Source organism: Malus domestica, chromosome 07, assembly GCF_042453785.1.
Source record: "Malus domestica chromosome 07, GDT2T_hap1".
Taxonomy (NCBI): domain Eukaryota; kingdom Viridiplantae; phylum Streptophyta; class Magnoliopsida; order Rosales; family Rosaceae; genus Malus; species Malus domestica.
In genome coordinates, this window is record NC_091667.1 from 33,992,854 (window position 1) to 34,019,573 (window position 26,720).

Sequence of the window (26,720 nt, forward strand, 5' to 3'; positions counted from 1 at the left end):
ATAGGATGGAATCCAAATCCTAGAAAAGAAAATGCACTGACAAAAAAGTAACATCAATTTCCCTCCCACCTTGACTTCTTCCTAAACTCGATGATTCTCTCTCATTTATTTCTATATGAGTTACTCATATATTAATTTTTTTAATATTTAATTAATTATTTTGTATATTATAAATTTAGTGTATCGGATTGTATTTCTAATACATTAAAAATTTTCTGTTTCTATAGAGTCAAATCCTATTTAATTAAATTTAAAAGAGAATGTTATTAATACTCCTCACGGACTCTTTTACAAAGTTACCAAACTAATAATAGGGTCATTTCCGTAAACTCTCACTCGATTCATCCAACCTACGCGGCGCACCTAATTGCTTCAGTACAAACTTGGTTGGTCACATGTTCCAGCAAGGAGTCTTACACCAAGATAACAGCCCTGCAGCGATGGAGCTTTTCTCATCAATCTCTGGTGTAGTCCCATCAGCAGGAGGCACGGGTTGCGCAGAGGGCAACGTGGGTGATAGTGCCAACTCTGGGTGGCCATCAGAAACAGCGGGCAGCAAAGGTGGAGCAGTGAGGATCTTTGCCAGATTTTTTTTTCTTCTGAAGATTCTGAAGATCTTCAAATCATATTTATTTATGTATATTGTGTAATCAGAAATTATAATTTTTTTATTTAAATTTTAAATATAAAAAATGTCTTATGAAAACCAACCGTACGTTGCATTATAAACGAATATAATTGAAAAAACCTCAAAATTCTCATAAAAAAAATCCGATGAAGATCTCCTCTCCAGATGGAGATACCACGGTTACAAAACCAAGTCATTTTGTACCACAGGAGTCGAAGCCATAGTAGAAAGAAAGGACTTGGATTCTCTGCCCTCCCATTTCGGTGCCCTCCTCGTGCCCTCCTGTTTTGTGTGGTCACGGTTAATCCATGCTAACATTTTATATTGTTTTTTATAAAAATAATAAGACAAAAAAAATAGTAATACAAAATATTGACATGGCTTAACCGTGACCACACAAACAGGAGGACACAGGGAGGGCACCGAATTGGGAGGGCAGAGAATCCAAGTCTAGAAAGAAATGGGTAGTCATCCTCGTTGAGTCGAAGTCGTGGCAGAAACCGTAAAGTAAAGGCGTAAAGTTATAGATAAATAAAAAAAATAAAAATAACATCACCCTTGAATTAAGTCGAGCAACGCCAAAAGTGAATAGGAAGAATCTCCATGTAAAGATTTCAAATTTACGACGAGAGATTTCGTTTGCAAGACTTTCTCAGATAAAGCAATGATTGTCTACACCATGATTAGAAAACAGTCCAAATTCCAAACACAAAACCATGCAACTACTCATGTATATGCACAGTTGAGATGTCATTTCAAAGTATTTGATTCGAAAGAAAAAGATGTCATTTCAAATGAAAATTCCTAGGTGCCCCGAGTATATGTACTTTCGGTGTTTTTAACTGTAAAATCTTGATTTTAAATATTTTTTAAATAAAGATTAATAGTTGAAGTACTCGAGATATTAAGAAATTTAGAGAACTAAGAAAGTCAGTCTTCCTTAAATACGCTTGCTTCTCTAAAATGCGAAACGGGTTAAATATCGTGTGAAGTTCCGATTTAATAACGCTATATTATATGAAATGAATTTATGCATGATATTTTGCTTTTAACAAATGATAACATCTACACGAAGGTAAGGAAGTAGACTTAGCCTCACAATGGGTTAATAATAATATCGTCCAAATTCGCTTTTGGTAAGAATCAAACATAAGACATCTCACTTACAAGTGAACAGAATATCACTAGACCGTATTATTAAGTGTCACATAATATTATATTATTGGAATTTAAAGGTCTTCACCTAAGTAGGTCAAAGACAAAGTATATGGAGTGCAAGTTCAGTGTAAATGGAAGCTCAAATGAGTTAGAGGTGAGGATTGAAGATTAGGAAGTACAAAAGAGTGATCGCTTTCGCTACCTAGGATCTATCTTGCAGAAGAACAGAGAGTTGGATGGAGGCCTCAACCATAGAATACAAGCTGGATGGATAAAGAGGAAGAGTGCATTCGACGTGTTGTGTGGCCGTCGTATGCCACTGAAGCTTAAGGAAGTTTTTTATAGGCCGAGAATGCTTTATGGCACAGAATGTTGGGTGGTGAAGCATCAACACGTACACAAAATGGGTGTAGCAGAGATGTGAATGCTTCGTTGGATGTGTGGGCACACAAAAAATGATAAGATTAAGAATAATGATATCCAAGGTAAAGTAGGAGTAGCCGAAGTTGAAGGAAAGATGAGAGACAATCGGTTACGGTGGTTTGGATATGTGAAACGAAGGCCTACTAACGCTCCAGTTAAAAGATGCGATTACGGGACAGAGGTTCAGGGCCGAAGAGGTCGAGGAAGACCTAGAAGGACTTTGGAAAAGACTCTATGAAAAGGCGTACTTGGATCTAACTAAAGACGTGACACAGAACCAAACGTAATGACGTTTTAGGATTCATATAGCCGACCCCACTTAATGAGAAAATGATTTTTTGTTGTTGTTGTTGTTGTATTGTATCAAAACGCTACAGTGACTATATATCCACCCATTTCATATTACTTCTACTTTTTTTATTTGCTAAGAATGACTTTTATATTTGTTCAAAAAGAATGACTTTTATAATACGACTATATAACTTTTGTATCATTGCTAGGATGGCATCAAGTAAATATAATTTTCTCTAAAGAGCCAAATCAATTTATATGAAACATGATAATCGTCACAATGGCGTCACGATTTAATAATATGTTATCACGTGAAAAACAAAAAACTTACACTTAGCATTACACCTTTTGATCAAGACATTATATGACTGTGAATACGATCCCATTGCTAATATAGGAAATAACATGATTATCATTTACCACACCATAATTTTGTAGAAAAGTAAAAGCAATATCAATTTCCGTCCCACCTTGTCTTCTTCGTAAACCCGATGGTTCTCTCTTATTTACCTTGATATATTGTATGACACATTCAGACCCAAAATGTCCACTAGGACTCCGAATCGAGCTGTGACAATTTGGTATCAGAGCCAATCCCTGGCCGGAAGTGTGCCGACGAGGACGTCGAGCCCCTAAGGGGGTGGATTGTAACATCTCACATCTTCCAGGGAAGTGGATCATGTAAGCCTTATATGTACATGCGCATCTCTTCCTAGCACGAGGCCTTTTGTGAGCTCACTAGCTTCGGGTTCCGTAGGAACTTCGAAATTAAGTGAGTTCGCTTAAGAGCAATTCTATGATGGGTGACCCACTGGGAAGTTCTCGCGTCAGTTCCTAGAAACAAAATCGTGCTACGGTGGAGTCTGTTAACCTACAGAAAATGTAGTGAGAGAAAGAAGAGATTCGAGAAATTATATAGAGAGAAGTAGAAAATAAAAACTTTCGGTATATTGATTTTCTTCACAGCTAGGCAATCTCATACAACAGTATTTATACACTTTTCAATATTCCTAACAAACTGATTAACTAACTCTCTAATTTGAATACAAGTGGCAGTATCTCAGCCACACAATATATGTTTATCATCCTTCCTCAATCTCATGTTTGGATGATCCTAACATGAGATTGTTACAATGAAAATGAAACAATGGGGAGCTGAGGCCTTTGGTTAATATGTCAGCAAATTGCTCTTTTGAGGACACAAACTGCACCAAAAGCTTGTTCTTGGAAACTCGCTCACGAACAAAATGCACATCAATTTCAATGTGTTTTGTCCATTGATGTTGTACTGGGTTGAAAGACAATGCTATAGCAAAAAGGTTGTCACAAAATAACACATGAGTTATAGGTATCGTAAAATGCAGAAATGCAAGGATTTGTTGAATCCAATCAAGTTCTGCTGCAGTGGAAGATAAAGCATGATACTCTGCTTCAGTGGAAGATCTTGATACTGTCTGCTGTTTCTTAAAGGACCATGAGATAGGGTTATTCCCTAAGAACACAACTGAGCCTGTTGTAGATCGCCGATCATTGGGATTTCCAGCCCAATCGACATCACTAAAAGCATGTAGTGCCAAGTCCCTTTTAGAGTAGGTAATGCCAAGAGTCATAGTGTCTTTCAAATCCTCAAAATCCTTTTAACTGCAATGAAATGAGAGACCATGGGATTCTGCATAAACTAACAGACTTGATGCACAGAGAAAGTTATGTTAGGTCTTGTAAATGTTAGATATTGTAGGGCACCCACCACACTCCTATATAAAGTAGGATTAGAATAAGTTTCACCATCATCATTGAGTAATCTATTATAAGGCAAACATGGTGTTTCACAAGCTTTGGAGTCAAGCATTTCTGTTTTGACAAGTAAATCCTGTACATATTTCTGTTGTGACAGAAATAAACCATTGGCAGTCTTGGAAATCTGAATACCCAGAAAGTAGTGAAGATGACCTAAGTCTTTGATGTCAAATTTAGAACTTAAATCACTGATGACCTACTAGATCTCAGTGGTTGCACTGCCTGTGATGATAATGTCATCGACATATAATAACAATATCACAATATTTTCACCAACAGTTTTCACAAATAATGAGGAATCATAATAGGTGTTATGGAATCCCAACTTAGGCAAAAAGGAAGTAAACCTGTCATTCCATGCCCTCGGGGCTTGTTTTAATCCATAAAGAGATTTATGCAATCGACATTCCAAAGTTGGATTCTGGGGATCCTCAAAGCCAGGTGGTTGAGCCATATACACCTCTTCTTGTAATGTTCCATGGAGAAACGCATTCTTGACATTTAGTTGCCTGAGTGACCAATTAAAGTGAGCAACAAGTGCTAAAACAACCCTCATTGTGGTGGGTTTAACAACTAGACTAAAGGTCTCACTGTAATCTAGACCAGGTTCTTGACTAAATCCCTTGGCAACCAATCTAGCTTTATGTCTTGCTATTGAACCATCTGAATGTCTCTTGAGTTTGCAAATCCATTTACATCCTACTAAATTCTTGTTTTCTGGTAAAGGAACTAAACTCCATGTTCCTTGAGTATGCAAAGCACTTATCTCCTCCTTCATTGCTTGAAACCACACAGAAAAAACCTTCTTCTTGTTGATACTCTTACTTCTAGTCTGCATATGATGTATATTCAATGGTGGTATGGAATGAACCACTTGCAGTGTATCAAGACTATGATCAAGTGCCACGGGGATGTGATTAGTGTTTGAAACTGCACCAATAATGGACTGAGTATACCTCTGTGTATCAAGGAAAGGAGATGTGGTTGGTGATAAAGGGGAAGACATTGGAGCAGAAGGGGAATGTAATGGAGACTCAGTAGGAATTGAAGTATACAAAAACATAACTCGGGATGTGGTGGGGGCCCGAGCTGGGATGTGACATTGTATACAATAGTGTCACTCATATATTCATTTTTACCTCACAGGTTCTTTAAATTTCTACCTCAAATTTAATATTTTAAAAAAAATTAAAAAACAAAAATTAACAAAAAAAGTGAAAAATAAAAAATTAATGTGTAGATAGCGAGCGAATGTGACCGGAATACAGAGTGGTACACCACGTGTCACTATACAAATGATGAGATATGTGTGTTAAAAAGTTAATAACTTAAAAAATAAAATTTATCACTGCTTATATAAAAATACACAATATACTATTCGTGTTTCAGTCACAATAAAAAATTTCTACTAGATAGCACTACCCATAACCCGTTATATATATCACGAGTCTCGCTTTTGTTTTTCTCATATCTTGTACAATAATGGAGTTGCACCCAGGCCACTGCTAGGGCTCGTCTGGTGCTGTTCAAGGTCAGAATATTCAATTATTTTTTCTAATATCTCTAAAGATAATCGGCAGTTTTAATCATGAAGTCCAAGTCTCCTTTTTTGCTAAACGTTCTCTTGATTTTATCGACTTGCTATTTCGAAGTTTAGTTTTTAAATTCAAAATTAAGTTTTAGTTAATATTTATACCTTATCCCCAGATTTTGCTATGAACGAATTAGGAAAGGATATATTTGGAGAGATCTTCAACTACGAAGCTTTTTGGAATGGAAGGGCTAGGAAAGAAATCTTCCACACGAATTTACGGTGTGAGCGAACCAAAAAGAGCAGATGGATTTTGTTCGGGCTAAATCTATTCCTTGCACAGCTCTCCGGGGTCTTTCTTATCGGGTGAAGTTTGGTACTACAGTATGGATGAAGGGAATTCTTGATTATGTGCATGAAGAGGGTGTGTATGAAGTAAAAATAGGTGTATTGATAACACATCTCTTTATTTTTAAAAAGGTAGCAGCATGCCTTTTGTTTAGAGTAGCAGCAGTTGAGAGAAGAAAAGAAGGGGAAGCCGATGCCCTGTAGAAAGAATAGCCAATAGCCCCATTTGAAGAGAGGAAGAAAGGTGCTGCCTTCTCTTTTGGTTAGCACTCACCCATTAAAGTTGTATTCGCTGTATTTGCTCTAAGCTTTGTCAACAACAACAACAACAACAAAGCATTTTCCCACTAAGTGGGGTCAGCTATATGAATCCTAGAACGCCATTGCGCTCGGTTTTGTGTCATGTCCTCCGTTAGATCCAAGTACTCAAGCCTTTTCCTAGGGTCTCTTCCAAAGTTTTCCTAGGTCTTCCTCTACCCCTTCGGCCCTGAACCTTTGTCCCGTAGTCACATTTTCGAACCGGAGCGTCAGTAGGCCTTCTTTGCACATGTCCAAACCACCGGAACTGATTTTCTCTCATATTTCCTTCAATTTTGGCTACTCCTACTTTACCTCGGATATCCTCATCCCAATATTATCCTTTCTCGTGTGCCCATACATCCCACGAAGCATCCTCATCTACGCTACACCCATTTTATGTACGTGTTGATGCTTCACCGCCCAACATTCTGTGTCATACAACATCGCGGCCTTATTGCCGTCCTATAAAATTTTCCCTTGAGCTTCAGTGGCCTACGATGGTCACACAACACGCCGGATGCACTCTTACACTTCATCCATCCAGCTTGTATTCTATGGTTGAGATCTCCATCTAAGTCTCCGTTCTCTTGCAAGATAGATCCTAGGTAGCGAAAACGGTCACTTTTTGTGATCTTCGCTAGATTGCTCCGGTCATTAGTGTGGATAAGTATATAAATTGATAGAGATAGGAAAGCAAACACAAGATGTACGTGGTTCACCCAGATTGGCTACGTCCACGGAATAGAGGAGTTCTCATTAATTGTGAAGGGTTTACACAAGTACATAGGTTCAAGCTCTCCTTTAGTGAGTACAAGTGAATGATTTAGTACAAATGACATTAGGAAATATTGTGGGAGAATGATCTCGTAACCACGAAACTTCTAAGTACCGGAGTGTGGTATCGTCTTGACTTGCCTTATCTGTCTCATATGTAGATGTGGCATCTTCTCTGGAAGTACTCTTCCTCCATCCAGGGGTGATATCTGTAACTGGTGAAGATGCACAAGGTAATGTATCAATTTCAATTGAAGCTTACTTGTAGTTTCAGGCTTGGTCAAGCGCGATACAAACCATGTAGTAGGAGCCCCCCAAGTCGCCGAGCTAGGGGATCTGCTGAAAAAGGTGACAGACAAGGTAAGCAATCAGAGCTCCGGCTGATTGTTCACATTCTCCCTATTTTGCAGGCAGCATGAAGGATAAAGAGAAGAAAAATGAGAAGAGATGATATGGGATACTTTTGCTTTTGAAGAAGTAATTTTCCACAGGCTTATTCTTGAACTGGGCTGGAGGGTTTTCTGGTTTCCTCGAGAGTATAAGGCTGACTGAAGAATTTGAGGGTCAAAACAAGTCCATCAAAACTAGAGTACGTTCGACCCTGCTGATATGGGATACTTTTGCTTTTGACAGAGTAGTGGATGTATCGGCACGTGTGCTGTTATGCTTGTCTCCACATGCTTCCTTGTATCCTTCTCACTTGACCTATCTGTTCCTCAGGCAGATGCGGTATCTTCCCTGGAAGCATAAGATGTTGAAGATGAGTACTCGAGAGCAATGCCAGGTAAGTAATCAGGTAAGGGGTTCTAGGCAGTCAGTTCCTGGTTGGAAACTTGATTCCAAGTGCTGACTGATTGCTCTCTTTCTCTTTGTCTTGCAGGTAAGAACAAGGCCAAAGGAAAAGACAGGGAAAAAGCATGATATGAGATACTCTTGCTTTTAACCCTGATGATATGAGATATTCTTGCTCTAGTACAGCTTGTTTACAGAGGTGTTATCGGGGGGAAAGAAAGCTGAATATTTCGAAAGGCTTCGTTGGGAGTGCCTTTTCAGATAAGAGGAAGGGTTGAGCATTTTTGCAGGTCTGCCTGTCCGTTGGGGATGGAGGTCGACATATTTAGGAGTCTCCCTAACATCAAGTAATAATGTTATTCCTTTACCCTGCTTGGTCATAGCACGGTAGTGGGAGCTGCCAACTTCACATGTTTTAACTCTGTCAAAGCACTTTAAAAAAGTGGTATGTGGTATCTGGAAAGCTAATGTTGCGTGTGAAGATTACAGACAAGCTTTATCCAAGGAGATCCAGCTCTTGAAGTTGGGAAAGTGGTGCCTCTTCGGTTTTTGAACAAGCAATCATGTCGGGGATCTGGCTCTCGAGATTCGGAGAACGATGCCTCTTCGATTTTTGAGAAAGCAATCTTGCTAGGAGTCTGGCTCTCGAGATTCGGAGAGCGGTGTCTCTTTGATTTTTGAGAAAGTAATCATGTTGGGAGTCTGGCTCTCGAGATTCGGAGGGCGGTGCCTCTTTGATTTTGGAGCAAGCAATCTTGTTGGGAGTGTTTTCTCGAATGTGAGTAAAGGTTGGGCATGTTTGCTAGTCTACATTGCCACGAAGCACAGAGGTTGACACACAGAGATTTTCCAATTATCCAGCAGTGGTACTGTTTCTTTACCCTCTTTTCGATTTTTGAGAAAGTAATCATGTTGGGAGTCTGGCTCTCGAGATTCGGAGGGCGGTGCCTCTTCGATTTTGGAGCAAGCGATCTTGTTGGGAGTGTTTTCTCGAATGTGAGTAAAGGTTGGGCATGTTTGCTAGTCTACCTTGCCACGAAGCACAGAGGTTGACACACAGGGACTTTCCAATTATCCAGCAGTGGTACTGTTCCTTTACCCTCTCTTCGATTTTTGAGAAAGTAATCATATTGGGAGTCTGGCTCTTGAGATTCGGAGGGCGGTGCCTCTTCGATTTTGGAGCAAGCAATCTTGTTGGGAGTGTTTTCTCGAATGTGAGTAAAGGTTGGGCATGTTTGGAGTCTACCTTGCCACGAAGAACAGAGGTTGACACACCGGGACTTTCCAATTATCCAGCAGTGATACTGTTCCTTTACCCTTGTGGGTAATAATATGGTAGCTAGACCTTCAAAATTTATGTGTCTAAACTTTGTTAGTGTTGTTTCTTTGCTATTCTTTTACCCTTCTTGGTCAGAGCGATGTAGTGGGAGCTGCAAGCTTCACGTGTCTCAACTTTGTCAGAGAACTTTGGCAAAGTTATCTGTGGTACCCATGAGCTACTGTTGCGTGTGGGAAGTGGGTGATTGAACAGTACGATTCATGTGCTTTCTACTTCGCCAGAAATCTTCGACATAATGCCCATAATTTCCGCAAAGCTGAGTGTGCGTGTGACAAGTGCTGACAAGGCTGGAAAAGTAGGTGCCTCTTCGATTTCTGAGATCGGCCCTTGTGGTCTCTGAGCAGCCCAGCTTTTGAGAAAGCAAGCCTCTTCGATTTCTGAGATCGGCCTTCGTGGTCTTTGAGCAGCCCAGCTTTTGAGAAAGCAAACGCCTCTTCGATTTCTGAGATCGACCCTCGTGGTCTCTGAGCAGCCCAACTTTTGAGAAAGCAAATGCCTCTTCGATTTTTGAAGCTTCGTCGAGTGCAGATTTTTATAGGGACTGACATTAAGTTCCAAAGCACACTTGAATATCCACCAGTAGAAGCTCCATTCTTGCACTTCTAAGATCTTGATTTGTCCGACCTCTTCTCTCTTCAACACCTTTGAAAATGTCTGGCCCCTCCGACCGTCGTTTTGACTTGAACCTTGTTGAAGAGGCAGCCCCGCCTTCTCCAGACAACATATGGCGCCCATCCTTCGTCTCCCCTACTGGTCCTCTTACCGTTGGGGATTCCGTGATAAAGAATGATATGACCGCTGTGGTAGTGGCCAGGAACCTTCTCACTCCCAAAGATAACAGACTACTTTCCAAACGGTCTGATGAGTTGGCTGTTAAGGATTATCTGGCTCTCAGTGTTCAGTGTGCAGGTTCTGTGTCTAATATGGCCCAACGCCTATTTGCTCGAACCCGCCAAGTTGAATCATTGGCGGCTGAAGTGATGAGTCTCAAACAGAAGATTAGAGGGCTCAAACATGAGAATAAACAGTTCCACCGGCTCGCACATGACTATGCTACAAACATGAAGAGGAAGCTTGACCAGATGAAGGAATCTGATGGTCAGGTTTTACTTGATCATCAGAGATTTGTGGGTTTGTTCCAAAGACATTTATTGCCTTCGTCTTCTGGGGCTGTACCGCGTAATGAAGCTCCAAATGATCAACCTCTGATGCCTCCTCTTTCTAGGGTTCTGTCCAGTACTGAGACTCCGAATGATCCTCCTCCGGTGCCTTCTCTTTATGGGGCTCTACCGACTGCTGAGACTTCTCCTAAGCAACTTTTGTGAAGGCTCCCTCTTGTTTGTTTATTTTGACTCAAGTATATGTACATATTTGTAACTTATCGGGGATATCAATAAATAAGCTTTCCTTCATTTCAACGTATTGTGTTAAATACACCAAAGCCTTCTTCGCTAAGTTCTTTGAATTTTCTTTTGTTGAAGCTTGTATGTTGAAGCTTTGTGAGTGGAGCATGTAGGTTGAGGTAGTGTTCCCTTAATTTCCCGAGTGAGGAAAACTTCTCGGTTGGAGACTTGGAAAATCCAAGTCACTGAGTGGGATCGGCTATATGAATCTTAGAACGCCATTGTGTTCTATCCTGGGATGGCTTGTTTTTCTTCTTTTAAATTCCACCATCTAGTCCTTGGGCACTTCCAAGTCTTGTTCTTTTTTCTCACTCTTTTGATATGTACATCCATCACCAACAAGCGATGTTGATTAGCCACCCTCTCTCCTGGTATAACTTTGCAATCCTTACAAGTTATACGATCCCCTTTCCTCATTAGAAGAAAATCTATTTGTGTTTTTGACGACCCACTCTTGTAGGTGATCACATGTTCTTCTCTCTTCTTAAAGAAGGTGTTGGCTAAAAAGAGATCATATGCCATTGCAAAATCCAAGATAGCCTCCCCATCCTCGTTTCTCTCCCCAAAACCATGACCACCATGAAAACCTCCATAGTTGCCTGTCTCCCTGCCCACGTGTCCATTTAAATCTCCTCCTATAAATAACTTTTCTGTCTGAGCAATTCTTTGCACCAAGTCTCCAAGGTTTTCCCAAAATTTCTCCTTCGAACTCGTATCCAACCCTACTTGAGGCGCGTACGCACCAATCACATTGATAAGTTCTTGTCCTATTACAATCTTGATTTCCATGATTCTATCTCCTACCCTCTTGACATCTACAACATCTTGTGTCAAGGTCTTGTCCACGATGATGCCAACACCGTTTCTCGTTCTATTTGTGCCCGAATACCATAGTTTAAACCCTGAGTTTTCTAGATCCTTTGCCTTACGACCAACCCACTTAGTTTTTTGTAGGCACATAATATTTATCCTTCTCCTCACCATAAATTCTACTACTTCCATAGATTTTCCCATCAAGGTTCCTATATTCCACGTTCCTAAACGCATTTTGCTCTCTTGAACTCTACCCTTCTGTCCTAGCTTTTTCACCCTTCCCCGTTTAATAGGATCAAAGTACTTCTTTTGTGTGTCCCGTGTAAAGTTGATAGGAGCATATGCTCCCAAACAACTTTGAGTGGAGTCGTTCGAAAAGAAGTTTCTATAGCCCCCTTGCTCATTTAACACTGCATCCGGGTGTCGATGGAGATACAGCGACCCTTACTCACTTATCACTGTGCTCGGGCCACACGCGCGCCACTTACGGGTGACACCCTAGCTTTAGCGCGATTTCGTTCTGAATTCATTTTCATAAGGATTCGACGTAATCATGGAGTGCCGGCTGTCGACTACCTGACGCCCTCCCCCTCCTCCTTTATCCGGGCTTGGGACCGGCAATGAAAGATAAACTTACACGGCGGAGTTATTTGCTCTAAGCTTTGTATAGAGAAAAATTAATCACTATATTTTCTTCTCCATTTGTTTCTTTGGTGTGTGAGAGCTATTAGGTGTATTAGGGCTTTAGGTTGTGAGATTGCCAAACACTTTGTAAAGACTCCCATTTGATTGCTAGTGGATTATTGGTGAGCTTTTACTACTCCGAAGACGTACTTTAGTTACACTGACTGTTGAAGAACATCGTTAAATTTTGGTGTCGTTTCTATTTTGTTCTTGCATTTCATTTTTATATTTTATGTGGGTTAGCTTGCGTTGGTTTCCAATCACAACAATGTCCACCACAGTTTTCGCATATGTCTCCACTTAACCTGCAACAAGGCCTTCTCTACACATTCCGTCAATCCTGCCTTATCGTTTCAACTTCAGCCGTCAAACTCAAGTAGTACCAAAAACCGCCTGCACCCCCACTACCAATTCATATAAAGAAGGAAAGACCAATTTACAGAATTTCATTTTTAAAATTTTGTTTTTTGAAAACATGATCATCTGGCGGATGTAAGAAGATAAACGGTTTAGATCTTTGATATCACATTTCGATATTTACTGTTAACTGAAATATGAGTCGATGTCATATAGTTTGTAGAAACTTTATAAACATCAAGCAATATTTTCACTAACCGTAAAACTCTGAATATAATATCAACGATCCAAATCGTTCATCTTCCTGCATCCTCTAATAGATCAAGTTTTCAAAAAAAAAATCTGAAAAAAAACAAAATTTGATGAGAACAATGAAGCATAAATGTAAATAACAATCAACGGTTAAAATTTGATCTATGATTTATATGATTATAGTGGCGAATTTCGAAGTTAAGCTATTCATGAAAGTTGTAAAAATTGTCATTACGAGCGTTTATATATTTTTTCTATATTTTTTATACTTCTACATTAATTAAAAAACTATTAAAGACTTTAGATAAGTGAAAATATACTTAAAAGAAAAATGCGTTTTTATGTTTTGGATGTGATAATATGGTATGTATATACTTATTTAGTATTATGTTTCTCATTTGATTATTTGTTGATTTAAAATATATTTTCCTTAATGGATAACAGGTCGGGTCATATTACATGTTAATATTATCAGGTCAATTTCGGGTCAGGTCATTTTACCTGTTTAGTTTAACGGGTGTTACACGACACGACCCGTTAAGATATCGAGTATGATACAAAAACAACACGAACATAGAAAACACGACATGAATGCCAACCACCTATACCAAGATTTGCCAGGAATCCTCGTCGATATGAACACTCAGCTACTAGAACATGGAGGGGCAAAGAATAAGGGTGAGTGGGCCTAAAATAAAGCTTTGTAAAACCTTTTTGAAAACATAATAACCCCTCGTTGTAAAACAAGTATAGTTTCCAAAATATACATACTACGTATAGTAAGAAAATACTTACCATAGCTTGCAACAACTCAGAAATCCAATACGGCACAATATCTCATAAATAAGTGCATGGCGTCCATAATCATATAATCTCGCATAAGCAAACATATCATATCGAGTGCTCATCGACACATGCTGACATACGAGTTCTTACAGAGTTATTCTGACATGAACATGACCGAGTGTAACAATAATATACACTCTAGTACTACAATCACTTGAAGACTGGCCCTATGCGCAACACATACGAGTCTTAATTACCTATAGCAATCTAGGATAGGACTGGCACCTACAATGGATCTAAAGTGAGCGTACGATGCGATGTTCACATACACGTAAAAAACTGGTCCTAAGCCGGGCGAGTACTAACATCAGTGTAGCAAATGATGAGCAGATAACATAAACATAGTCATGCAATGGTAAATCGATAATTCGATAATTCACTAACCCTAGTCAATGAAGTATTATTCATAACCGTAAAGTTAATTAAGGCATATCGTAAGATGTATAATGATTTTCTAATTCTCAACGTTATGGCATTTCATATAAACGTTAATATAATTATGGCAGTCATATAGAAAATTCATTATTAGATGTATATATGGAAATTAAATAAATATATGAGTATATCAAATAAAAGACCCATTCACATATCATGTCGTCGAATCGAACCCGCCTCGTAGCATCAAGAGTCCTTGCAATGCGTTTCACCTAGAAACGAAATCATTTAGGTAAATACGTAACGTACTAACGTATAAACACATTTTCGTACAAAGTACGGCTAATAAAGAAACTATCTTAAAACGCGAATTTCAAAAAACGGACGACAGATTTGGATTTGGCACGTCGAGAAACCTAAGGAGGGACCTCGAGTTCCTCCATGCGCCGGTCATGGTAGTCCTCCACGCGCTCCTATGGGCGGACGAACGCTCGGCCCACGCATCGACTATGGAACCTGGACTAAGATCCGGGTCGGGTAGGATCTGGGCTTGGGATGTTGGGTTAATGGGTCGGGCTAGTTGGGTCTAACCTAAATGGGTTGGATTGGGTTATAGGGTCATAGGTCAGGTCAACCCGGTTAGCTCGCGGGTCGAAAAGAAGGTTGGAATTTGAAGTTTTGGATGGGAAACTCCCCCGGCTCCGATTTAGGGTCAAAACCTAACCAAATCCAAAAATTTAAAAGCCAAAATTAAGATACAAGGTTAAGGAACAAGAGTATACCAAGATGAGATCGAGTCGAGGTTGGGATCAGCCGGAGAATGGCCTGCAATTCACTGTCTTTCGTAGGAAAACTAAGGAAAGTTCTCCTGAGTGGTTTCTACGTCCAAACATGACCAAATTGTCTCAAAACTACCTAAACACAGTTCTAAGCACGATCTATGAAAATTTAGAGTTGTTATCTAGCTCACCTCGTCGAAAAACTACAAGAATTCACTGGATTTACTTTTTGCACAGTGAAGGTACTGTGCAACGAAGGACAAAGAGAAAAGTGAGAGTTTCTCGTCATTCTGGGCTCGTAGAACTCATAAGGGAGGAAATAGTGGTGGTGTGGTGGTCTCCAAAGGATGAAAGGTCGGTGAGTGGTCTCAATAGGTGTTCTCGGAGACGGTTTGATGTGTGGGTGAGAGAGACAAGGAGAGAGTGAAAAAGTATTCTAGATAGGGAGAAATCATGGGAGAAAAGGAGAATGGCACCCATAAATAGGGGGTGCCAAGTGTCAACCATATAAAGGTCCAAAGTGGAAAAATATCTCTACTGGTGAAATTACCAAAATGCCCATATCGTTCTGAATTTCGTTAAATCTTTTTTCTAGCTCCAATTTTTATTATGCTCGCGTCTACGCGTTAATATCGTCGAGTACTTCGAGAATACGGTAAAATAGTGGTTCGTCTGCGTCACGAAATGACGGTTTATGAAAGTCAACAATCTCGTCTCTAGGGGCATTTTTGTCAATTCACTCATTTAAAATTAACAAAATTGTAAAGTTAGGGACGGGTTGTCACAATTAAATTCTTGAGAAGCACTTGAAAAAAACAAAAAATTTAGAGAAAAAAAAAGTCATTAGCAACCCCATGGTTGTTGTTAAGATACATATATCTTTAGATATAAACTTTATCTCACCTGAAAGAGAACGGCAAATAACCACACTCAATCGCCGAATGAAAAGAAATTGAACAAATTAGGATTCTGTTGGTATTAAATTGAAATGGGTTGAATATTATAACAGAATGACTAAAGAAAACGCATAATTTATGTCTTTTGAGGAAAATCAAATTACCTAACTGAAATTTGTTGGAAATCAAAGCTTTAACCTCGTATTGGAAATCAAAGCAGAAATATTTAAAAGAGCGGTGACATACCTGTGGAACTCTCAAGCATGGAAAGGCTCTGGTTTCTTGCAAAACAATAGAAAATAAAATAAGAAACCCACCAAAAAACTCGACAATAGATTGGTTAAAAAACACTTTAAAATACTCTTTGTACCACTAGGTGATGATAAACACTAATTGTTTCCGGAATGAAATTAGCATCCCAAAAAATTAAATAAAAAATAAAAAAATCAACTTTACTTAAAAGTTAATATTACCCGCCCCAAATCAGCCGGAGAACTCATAATAGAATTTCTACCTTCCAATTTATCGTAACCTTTTCCATCTCAGAACATGGACTCTATAATGTTGGTTAAAATTATCTACACTACACACATGCAGATTAAGGCAAATACATAGCTAATGACGGAACAAAAACACCAAAACTTGTGTTTAACATGCATAACATACTTTAACTTACCAATAATGAATTTACATGCTTGGCATGGTTGGGACAGCGACAAATAGTTGCCTCAGCCGCAATTCAATTCATATGCATCTGCTCAAGGATAACTCATATATAAGAGAGAGTGTTCGTGCCCAAATGCGCATATCTTTAAAAGCAGAGATATATGTATGCAGGTATAAATAAACGACAAAATAGCACCAACTAGCCAAAAAACGAACAAAAGTATAAAATGGAAGTGCAAAATCAAGCAAACATTCAAACCATCATGCAATATTGCCAGAAATAACTAAACATATTCATTCCAGTTCAACCTTTTCCACAGTAAAATGCACATGCAAAAGGTTGAGAGTCGGAGACAGTGGGAGGGATGGAAGAAAGAGAAGTGATCTGAGAGATGAGAAGCGAGAAACGCAGAGGGGCTTCCCCGATCAGAAATTTTCCCAATCAACAAACAAAATCCAGATTTCAAAAATTAAAATCATAAAAAATTCCCAACAAATAAAAGAGAACCCAGAAACCAAACCCATCAATCTTTCCTAAAATCAGAGAACTCACCAAACCCAAGCTTTTTCTGGGTTTCAAAATTTTCTCCGAATCCGAACGGGATTCAGCCGCGAGATGGAAGGCTAGTTTCTGAGATGTTTTTGTTTTTGAGATAGGGAAGGCGAGCCATTCACGATACTCTATGATTTCTATTTGAGGTTGAAGACTGGAACGATTTGGATGAATTTTGGTTTTGGGATTGTAGGGTTGATTTGCATGAACGCAGGTTTTCGTTTCAATTTCAGGGAAAATGGAGAGATTCGTCTGGGAACAGATGAAAAGGCTTTGTTCTGGAAACAAATGGAAAAGCCACGATGACCAACACGTATACATCAGGGGCAAATTAGTAAATTTAGGATACGTCGGTTGCACATGACTAACTCGGACTGAACTAACTTTAGGAACTAAGTTAGACTAGCTTAGACTAAACTAAGCTGGACTAACTTAGTGAAGCGTTTGGTGTAGTATTGAATTAAGAACTAAAATGATAAAAATAATATTATTTAATTCTATATTTTACATTTTTTTCTTTTTCTTTTACCTTTCTAGAACATCATTTCTCTCTAGTATGCTCTCCATTTTTTTCTCCTTCCCGTCCAACCAAGGTATAAAATATCGATGATATCGGAAATATCGGTAGTCCAAAAACACAGAAATATAAATGAAAATATCGGGATATTATCAATATCGATAAAAATTGAATAAAAATCAGGGAAATTGTAAGAAAAACTTGAAAATTTTTATTGAAACTTTGCATGATGTTTATTTAGTCAATTATCTATTAGTTTATCACAAAAAATTGGAAGGAAATGCATTGCATGATGGATTTAACTGATTTAAGTTGATTATATAGCGAGCTGGCAAACATTGTGAGTGTAGAAAATATGTAGTAATTAATGAAAGAAATTTAAACACACCATTATATAGCGAGCTGACAAACATTGTCAGGGTTTTGAATTATTTGGATGCTTTTGAATGAAACCATCATTATTTTTGTCCATGGTCTGAAATTGTACAAGTTGTAATTGTAAAAGTTGTCAAGGTGCAAACCACACACACACACAGACACACGCACACAGAGATCACACACGCACACAAACATCACACACACACACAGAGAGACTCTCGATCATTCTCTCTTCTCCCTTCTCCCTTCTCCCACACGCACACACACAGATCTATCGATCCTTCTTTCTTCTCCCTTCTCCCACACACACGCACAGAGACCTCAGTCTCTCGATCCTTCTCCCACATGGCCTTCTACTCATCCCTCGCCTTCCTCCTCGTCCGCGTCTTCCGCCTCGTCGATGCCGTATCTCTCTCGAAACTTTCATATCTTTCATTTCTCTCTGCACCGAGACCCACATACACACACGCACACCATCGCACCTGCTTGAGGAAGACACCATCATCATCAACAACCTCGTTTTTCTCCCTCTCCTTCTAGTCTCTGCAACTCGGCGAACACAGGAACCCTCCGGCGAGTTTCTTGAATTTCTCCGATTAGGTAAGCATCGGGTTTACCTCTTTATGTTCTAGATTAAAGCTTAGATGTGAAATTTAAGTTCTATCTCGTGTTTTTGCAAGGTTTTTGGGATGAAATCGGCTCGAGAATAGGCACACCCATCTTCGGCGAGGCCGTGGGTGTCGACGAACTTTCCGAACACCTCCGACCATTTCACCGCAAACGGAAGTTATAAAAACATTCCTTTCGTCTTGTATTTCATTTTGATACCTAGATCGGAGTCTAGGGTGCTCTTTTACAGTCTGCCGGAGTTGTAGAAGCTCTGGCGTTCTTCTCCGATTCGCACATCTCCAAAATATCGCGATATTATCGATAATATCACGATATTGTCGATATTATCGATAATATCGTGATATTTTGACGAAAACTCAGTGGATAAGTATTAAAATATCAGTAACTCAAAAAACCGATATTATCGCGAAATATCGCCGATAATATCAGCATTTCATACCTTGCGTCCAACTGCCTCTCTGTTTCTCTCTTTTTACTTTCTCTCTCATCACCAAATTCCATTCTTTTTCACCACTTTCTCCCTCATCATCAATTTCCATTCTTTTTCATTCATTCTCAAAAAAAGCTTCTGATTTGTCATATGAGTTTTTTTTTCTGGATTTTTCACAAGCTTTTGAATTTCATTTGGGTTTTGGCATATTGGTATTTTTTGTCTTCTGGGTTTTGGCTGGCATCGTGGAGTTTGCCGACAATGTCTTGGCAGATGAAAGTGATGGTCGAGAACGATATTGAGAGTTGAGGAAGCCGAGGATCTGAGCAGAGGAGAAGCACTGCCTTTCGACAGTAAGATCGGCGATAAACTCGAGATGTGCACGGGAAAAGCAGATATGAGGTCTCATGATTCTGGGTTCTAGGCAAGGAGAAATGGAGAAAGTAGGAGAGAGTGAAACAGAGAGCGGAGAGAAGCAGTTCTTAGCTACTCCCATGGTTTTCGGGGACTCCCGCTAAGAACCTTTAGTGATGCCTTTAGTCTAGTCGAGTCCGGGCAAGTCTCATTAACACTAGTCCCGCATGATATCAAACATAGGACTGGACTAATAGTTAGTCCAGTCTAGTCCAATGACACTTAGTGAGGGCAAACAAATGCCCCCTTATTGTGCAATGCTGGGAAAAAATATGAAGATGGTAACAGTTGGACGGGCAAATTCGTCAAATCATTGTTAATAAATAGTGTTGGGAAAACTGAGTTTTAGTATATATAATTTTGCTTTCATTTACTTTTTAGGCAAGCTCAATCCTATTGATTGCAGCTTTCTCCATACCTCTAGGAAAAGCATGAAAAAAAAGGCTCGAATGGTACGATCCCTCCGTCACCCCAGAATGAAAAGGGCAATCTCGTAGTTCTTGGTCTATGAAGATACGTTGTTAGGTGCTCCAATGAATATTAAGTCCTTGTTTACTTGAGGCACAATGATTTGGTTCAGAAGGCAGATTAACGCATAACTTACATACACGCTCAAACAAAAACATTGTTTGTTCACGGCTTTCAATAGTGGCAAACCTATTCTATCTTTCTCTCAAGCCATCTCGTGGCACTAAGACCAAAAACAACACTGCAAGCAAATGCGTGTTAAACCCCGTGCCCAAACTCCATCCGAGTTCTGGCACCAACTGCTATATATATGCATGTTCTATTGTGCTATTTGAGCTGAATAATTAATATATGATTTATTCCCAACTGCATAGTTGTTGTTTTATTGATCATAAAATCATAATATGGAAAGCAAACGCACAACCCAAATTACATTTTTACATTCTTAAAAGGATGGTAGATCCTTTTTTATTTTTATTTTTTTGTAGGCAACTTAGGCGCTGGAGACTATACCTTCAAAAGAAACATCACAATAAGTCGATATTTTAGGCTTATAATGCCACAGGTTCCACTAGTGTGGAAACTATAAAATCTTTTAGCCCACCCTGAGCAATAGTGTAGCCATCTTCACACTTGTACACAACATCCATGACCCGAGCAAAATTGAGAATACGAATTAGCAGTGGCATGGGGACAGCGGTAGGGTGGAGGCACGCTTCGTTTATGTCCTTCCATGCTTTGTTCACTTGCCTTCTAAGTTCGATTACCGCTTCTTCTTTTGTGGCCCCATATTTCATCATGTAACAGGTCACAGCTGAGACCAGATGTTCATTCTCTTGCTCAAGCTAGTCAAACATGAGGATTAAGATTAGAAATGACCATTAATATAAGTATTAATCCAATCATAATAGTCATGCTTGTCAAGATTTCAGTTAGAGAGGCCAACAATCCACTACTAATGGGTCAAGAAGTGATATTATTCTAACTTAACCACTTGCTAGCCCATCAGGTGTAGAATTTTGTCACAAAAGCATTCCGTGTAATTAGAAGTGGAACCACTTAATATCAGTGTGAGACTTTTTACATGTGACAATTCTCGTTGATATACTATTTACATACACGATTAAGTACCTTGTGGTCCGCTATGTCATCCATGAGTCTGGCAACTGTTGATGCAGCCTTCACTGCTTGAGGGGAATTTAACAACCAATCAAAGGAGTCTATTGTAGCTTCTTCCATTCCAACAAAGGATGTGGTTATTAGCAACGGGTAGCCACTGGTCACGAGTGATATAGACATGTAATCATCCAGTGATGGTATGTGCTTCTGGCGGAACAATTTGCCTTCAACGAAGTAGCCTCTAACTTGTTTTTTCATCTGACACATGCCAGATCATGAGATTACAATAATTCTTAATCATTTCTACCGTTAATTCTGATATATAAAAGATTATATATAAGTAATTATTTGTTTCTATTCATATTGTGAAGTATTTGCAGCACGTTTCTCTGGCCTTGTAACAACTTTAGACTCAAAACTAAGCATATATTGAGGATTAGTACCGCTTCTATTGCATGGTGGATGTGATATAATTTCCCCTCGTGCACAAGCTTTTCATGAATTTCACTGTATATATCCAACAACGCCCGATAGCAGACTTTCATATACTCTGGTAGTTGATCCATCGCTGAGACATCCCACCTGATAAAGTAAAATATAAATCAGCTGTGCATAGTTAACGTTTTCCGTTTTGATAGGATGGTGATCTGAGGTAAGATAGCTTATATATGAGAGAATTTTAACTAATGATATATTCATACCTCTCAATAGCTTCAGTAAAGAGCTCTAGTTCCTCATTTGTGCCATATTCATCATAAACGTCATCGATAATGGATGTTATAGCAGTAACTTTGCATAATGTCCTCCTAGCAAAGGAATATTGGGGCTGAAAGTAAACTGACAGACTCCAGCAGAAGTAAACCTCAACCAATCTGTCTCTCACAAAAGGTAGCTTGTTTGGTATGTCCAAATCCTTCCACCACCTGAGTTACAAACATAATTATCTAGTAGATAGAGGTGGAGAGTTCTACTCTTCAGTAAGTGATATATATTGTTGAATAAGTAATTAATTAACCTTGTGAGTTCGCTTAGTTCTTTCTGATGGACTCGTTGCAGTCGGTTGAAATCCAACTTGGCGAACGTTAGGAGAGTTTCATTCGGTGATTCTCTTAGTTCCTGGTAGACGGACAAGTAATACCTTGCTTCAACCCTTGGTAAACCCTTTCGGAGCTGTTGATTGAGGGCATGGGTTACTGTTTTTGCAAGTGGGGGGCTTAAACGGTTTGTAGCCGACTCAAGATGAGTGGTGGTGAAGGTTAGTGCCTCATCTAGTATCTCCTCTCCATGGATCCTAAGGTGTGTAGCTTCATACAGGCTTAATAGTCCTACAACATCATCAACGAGTGATTCCTTGAATTTTCCATCACCGTCCTTGAACTTGTTGAATAGATCTGCATGACCAACAAAATAGAAAATACAGAACCTCAAGAAACATTTAGATAAAAAATAAAAAAAACAATCAAACTATATGACTAGAACACCATCCAAGAGTACTTACCACATGTAATGTTATAACCTTGTTGTCTAAGCAATCGAAAACAAAGAGCAGCAGTGTACAGGTCATCCAAATCATAAGAGTTCTCGTGAATTTTCTGTAAAATTTCTTCAATCTCATTTCCAAAATAGTAAGACACACCTAAGCGTTGAACGTCATCAATCAAATTCAGCTTTTGTGAAACATTTTCAACTGATGTCGTTAGCATCCTTCTCACTTCTTCCTTCAGTTCTTGTACATGTTGTTCAAGTTCAGCATCCACTTCCTCCACAGGGTCACATTCATTTATGAAAAAAGAAAACGAATAACCTTTATGATGTGTCTGAATGAGGAGTTTTCGGAGCACCAAAAGATATAGACTAACAGATAATTATAAGTCTAGTAACGCATTACTATGCACCCATTGGGCTTGAATAGACGCATATATTTAATTTAGAAAAAAAAGGGCAAATAATTGTTTCATTAGCACACCACATGGAGTTAATTATAAAGGTTTATTTTTATTTTTATTTTTATTTTTTATTTTTAACTTTCGTGAAAGTTGAATGGGTATAAAGTATGAGTCATGCTCTTCTAATGTTCTTATTTTGAGGTCCTAGGATCAAATGCAAATTAAAAGAAGCATATGACAGAAATTGAGTGATGTCACTACAAACAAATTTGAATAAACAATTCTTACCATAAAACCATACGACAGAAAATGATCACCCCAAATACTAGTATAAAAAGTGGCTGAAGGCCGATGAACACTAAAAGTGTCATTTCGGTTTGAAGATTGAGATGGTGGAACATCGACAGAAGACATATTTCAAAGATTTCACAAGCCAAGTGTTAATGCTTTTTATATCAAGTGAGGGTGTCGGGTGTAGGTTGAGGAGTTCATAAGCTTTGGTATTTATAGTATCGCTGACTAGCAGTAGCTACCGCACCGACTGGAAATTTACCGGTCATCTCGGTTATATATATATATATTTTTTATCTAAACGAATTGAACCACAAATTATTTGTAAAAGAATTCTGAACTATATTTTGTTTGTTGGTCCCCCACTCAAAAAATAATTTGTCTCCTTTTCGATTTGACAAACTTTTATTTTTTTATTTTTGGAACTAACAAACTCTATTGGGGCATGTCAAAATGGAAGAGACAAACCAAATAGCATTGTTCAAGTTTCAATTTGACAAACTTTTAATGAAAAACCCTTAAATTTTAATACGAAGATAAAAAAAAAACTTAAATTTTAATAAAATGACACAATTTTAATATAAATTTTTTTTTTAAAAAAACCTCACTTGTAGGACCTGTGTGTCCATCACAAACACTGTTTATTAATAGAACACTATACGATTTATGAAACTAAATGATACTATACTATTTATTGGTCTAGTTTCATAAATAGTGCCTAGGTCTTGCTCCACTTTCGTAAATAGTGCCTAGTTCTTGGTCATGTTTCATAAATAGTGTCTAATTATTAAGTTCAGTTTCATAAAATAGTGTATAGTAATTGATACATTTTCATAAATAGTGTATATTTCTTGGTCTGGTTTCATAATAAGTGCCTAATTATTTGTCCACTTTGATAAGGTTTGAAACTCATACCCTTTTTGGTCCTGTAAAAGCACCCATTGTGCCGAAAACGATGAACCCATAAGTGATCCTTTAGATCAAAAACTTGAGAAGATTATGTTCTCAATAATTATATTTAAAAAATGTTTTCAATTACCAAATTAAAATTCCCTCACAAGCTCAGTGAGCTTAGAGTTTTATCGCTGCCTTTCAATGAATTTGGTGGCGAAATTCCGAAGGAAATTTGGGGGTTGGGGAAGCTTGAAGTGCTTGATCTCGAGGGGAATTTGTTGAACGGAAATTTGCCCACCCGGTTTTTGGGTTTGAGGACGTTTAGGGTTTTGAATCTTGGGTTTAATAGAATCGGTAGGGAGATTCCTTTTTCGCTTTCAAAATTTGTGGATTTGGAGGTGCTGAATTTGGTAGTTAATGAAGTGAGTGGAACCATTGTCGGTAGAATTGGTGGGGAGACTCCCTTATGTCTCTTATTGTCGATCTGCTATATTATGTGGTTGGATTTTAATTGTTTTTTTTATACGAGCACATGTTTTATAAGGACCGACTCTTGGTGCCCACGTTTTTTGCGAAATTTAGAAGGGATTGAAGGTGAACAATCAACTAATGTTGTCCTCTCCTTGCTCCATTACATCACTCACGCTCTCTTGACATTGTTTGTGAGTGGCTCAACGTGGCCAAAACATTTTCTGAGACATGTGGACGCAGAGAAGACGTTGGCGATTCGATCTGATTCAGTCCTCACTTCCCAAACCAAAAATGAAGTCGAATGACATGGGCTCGATTCGGTTTGGTTTTACATATCTCTACTAATTAATAAAACACTTATTGTCAACTAAAATCCTATGAAATTATCAGTTTAACTCTCTAACTAATAAGAAATATGGCCAAAAATGTAATTTCACACAACCAAATTTTGCTTTTTTTTTCAAAACCTCACATACATATAATCCTAACATATCTCTAATTTAAAAATAAATAAATAATTAATTAATTAAAAAAAAACTTCATGCTCCCACATTCTCTATCACTCTCTTTCTCTCTCATTTTATTTCAAAAACAAAATGTGCCCATACGCTAGTAATTATCAATGAAACGAGTAGTTCAATTGTGACGCTTCCAATTCGGTTTAACCAGTTATCTATTGTAAACCGAATTATATATATTATTTATTCGAGTCCTACTTCAACATTCAACCCGTATGTTTCCACCGACAAATTATAGCCAAACTACTGGGATCTAAGGAGGAGAAATGTGTGATGGCGCATGTGAAAGAAAAATAGAGGGCGAAGAAAGAAAGAGAGAGGGCACAACCAAAAGGAGCTGTCCCTATTCTCTTGTCGATCGTTCGCAACCCTCTCTCTTTCCAAGCTTCTCACCTACAAAGAAGAGAGAGAAAGAATAAATGGTACAGAAGAGAAGCTAGATCGGCTAGGGGATAGACAAATGTGAGACTGGTGTGGTAGCGCAGACTGCATAAAGAAAAGAGGTGTGATGTCCACACATCCGGTTTTACTTCTCACACACTTTTTTGACCTTCTAATCAGATGAATTGAAGAAAATCAACGGAAAAAAATTATCAAATGGTGTGTGGATAGCACACCCGAAAGAAAAAGGAAGAGGAAGAGATATATAAAACATAAACTGTATAGCATAAAAAAATTTCAAACATAATATACTTTAAGATTGTCACATAAGCATTTTTTTTGCCACAGATATTAAAAAAATGCAAACTGAAGATGTCAATATTAACTTGAAAAAATAAAAATAAAAACTAATGAAAATGGCTTGAAAACTTTTAGTTTTAACGATAATAACAAAATATAGGGTAAAATGAATAATACTAGTATTGACTTTTTAGTGTAAAAATGTGGTTTTTAATTAAAGTGAACAGTACCATGAGCTTTTTGTTAAAATTCTCTAAAAAAATAACTGTACTCTTCAAAATATAAGACATGATATGTAGATTACGTGAAAAAAAAAATCTTTTATTTCAAGTAAACTCTTTGAATCAAATTTAATGAGTTGTCCTGTGGAAAAACATGAGCTTGCTCACGAACTTTACAAGCAAAAAAAATATGAGTCTTTAATTTTTTATATATAGTTTCTTTTTTCTTTCATTTTTGTATTTTTTTTAGTTAACTTGTGTCAAGGTCATATTAATACGAGCATTTAAGATTAGATTTATTATTTTGTCGATTTGCTATCTTATGTGGTTGGAGCTCAATTGTTTTTTAACAAAACGGGGTAGATTTGGCAATATTCACTAGTACAAAAACATGTTTGCGCGACGGAAACTTGCGCGACGTAGCAAATTTCGTCGCGCAAAGTATGTTTGCGCGACGCTATACAGAACACGTCGCGTAAACTAACTTTGCGCAACGACACTTTGCGCGACGAAGCCTGGCGTCGTGCAAAGCTGTTTTGCGCGACGAAGGTAACCCTACGTCGCACAAAACAGCTTTGCACGACGCCAAGCTTCGTCGCGCAAAGTTTTGGCGCCAAACCAATATGCTTTATGATTTTTTCCTAACTTTGCGCGACGTAGGTGCACCGACGTCGCGCAAAGATGTTTTGCGCGACGTATGTCTTCGTCGCGCAAAGTGTTTTTTTTTTTTTTTTTAATTTGCCTTTTTGTTTTCTTTTGGGGTTCTTGCATTGCCTTTTTCTTTTGTGGTATCCACT

The 26,720-nt window shown here is 38.4% G+C and overlaps 1 protein-coding gene and 2 long non-coding RNA genes across 4 annotated transcripts; 1 reads left to right on the top strand and 2 right to left on the bottom strand.

The window, feature by feature from the left end:
• The first annotated feature begins 5,767 nt into the window (after positions 1 to 5,767).
• LOC139197481 (uncharacterized) lies at positions 5,768 to 12,298 on the top strand. Its single transcript, XR_011582923.1, has 3 exons — positions 5,768 to 5,828; positions 6,005 to 6,470; positions 12,244 to 12,298. It is a non-coding gene; the product is annotated as an uncharacterized lncRNA (long non-coding RNA).
• A 1,813-nt stretch (positions 12,299 to 14,111) lies between these two features.
• Positions 14,112 to 17,285, bottom strand: LOC103410287 (uncharacterized). The gene is made up of 4 exons (XR_525334.4): positions 17,006 to 17,285; positions 16,463 to 16,540; positions 16,033 to 16,067; positions 14,112 to 14,383 (listed from the first exon to the last, which is right to left on the bottom strand). It is a non-coding gene; the product is annotated as an uncharacterized lncRNA (long non-coding RNA).
• Positions 17,286 to 20,197: 2,912 nt separating this feature from the next.
• Positions 20,198 to 23,323, bottom strand: LOC103410286 ((-)-germacrene D synthase-like). 2 transcript variants are annotated; one of them, XM_070824264.1, is made up of 7 exons: positions 23,136 to 23,323; positions 22,598 to 22,721; positions 21,977 to 22,352; positions 21,663 to 21,884; positions 21,405 to 21,543; positions 20,974 to 21,219; positions 20,198 to 20,687 (listed from the first exon to the last, which is right to left on the bottom strand). In XM_070824264.1, exons 1-7 carry the CDS (start codon positions 23,259 to 23,261, stop codon positions 20,394 to 20,396), a joined length of 1,527 nt encoding a protein of 508 aa, XP_070680365.1. In that variant the 5' UTR covers positions 23,262 to 23,323; the 3' UTR covers positions 20,198 to 20,393.
• Positions 23,324 to 26,720: the final 3,397 nt, after the last annotated feature.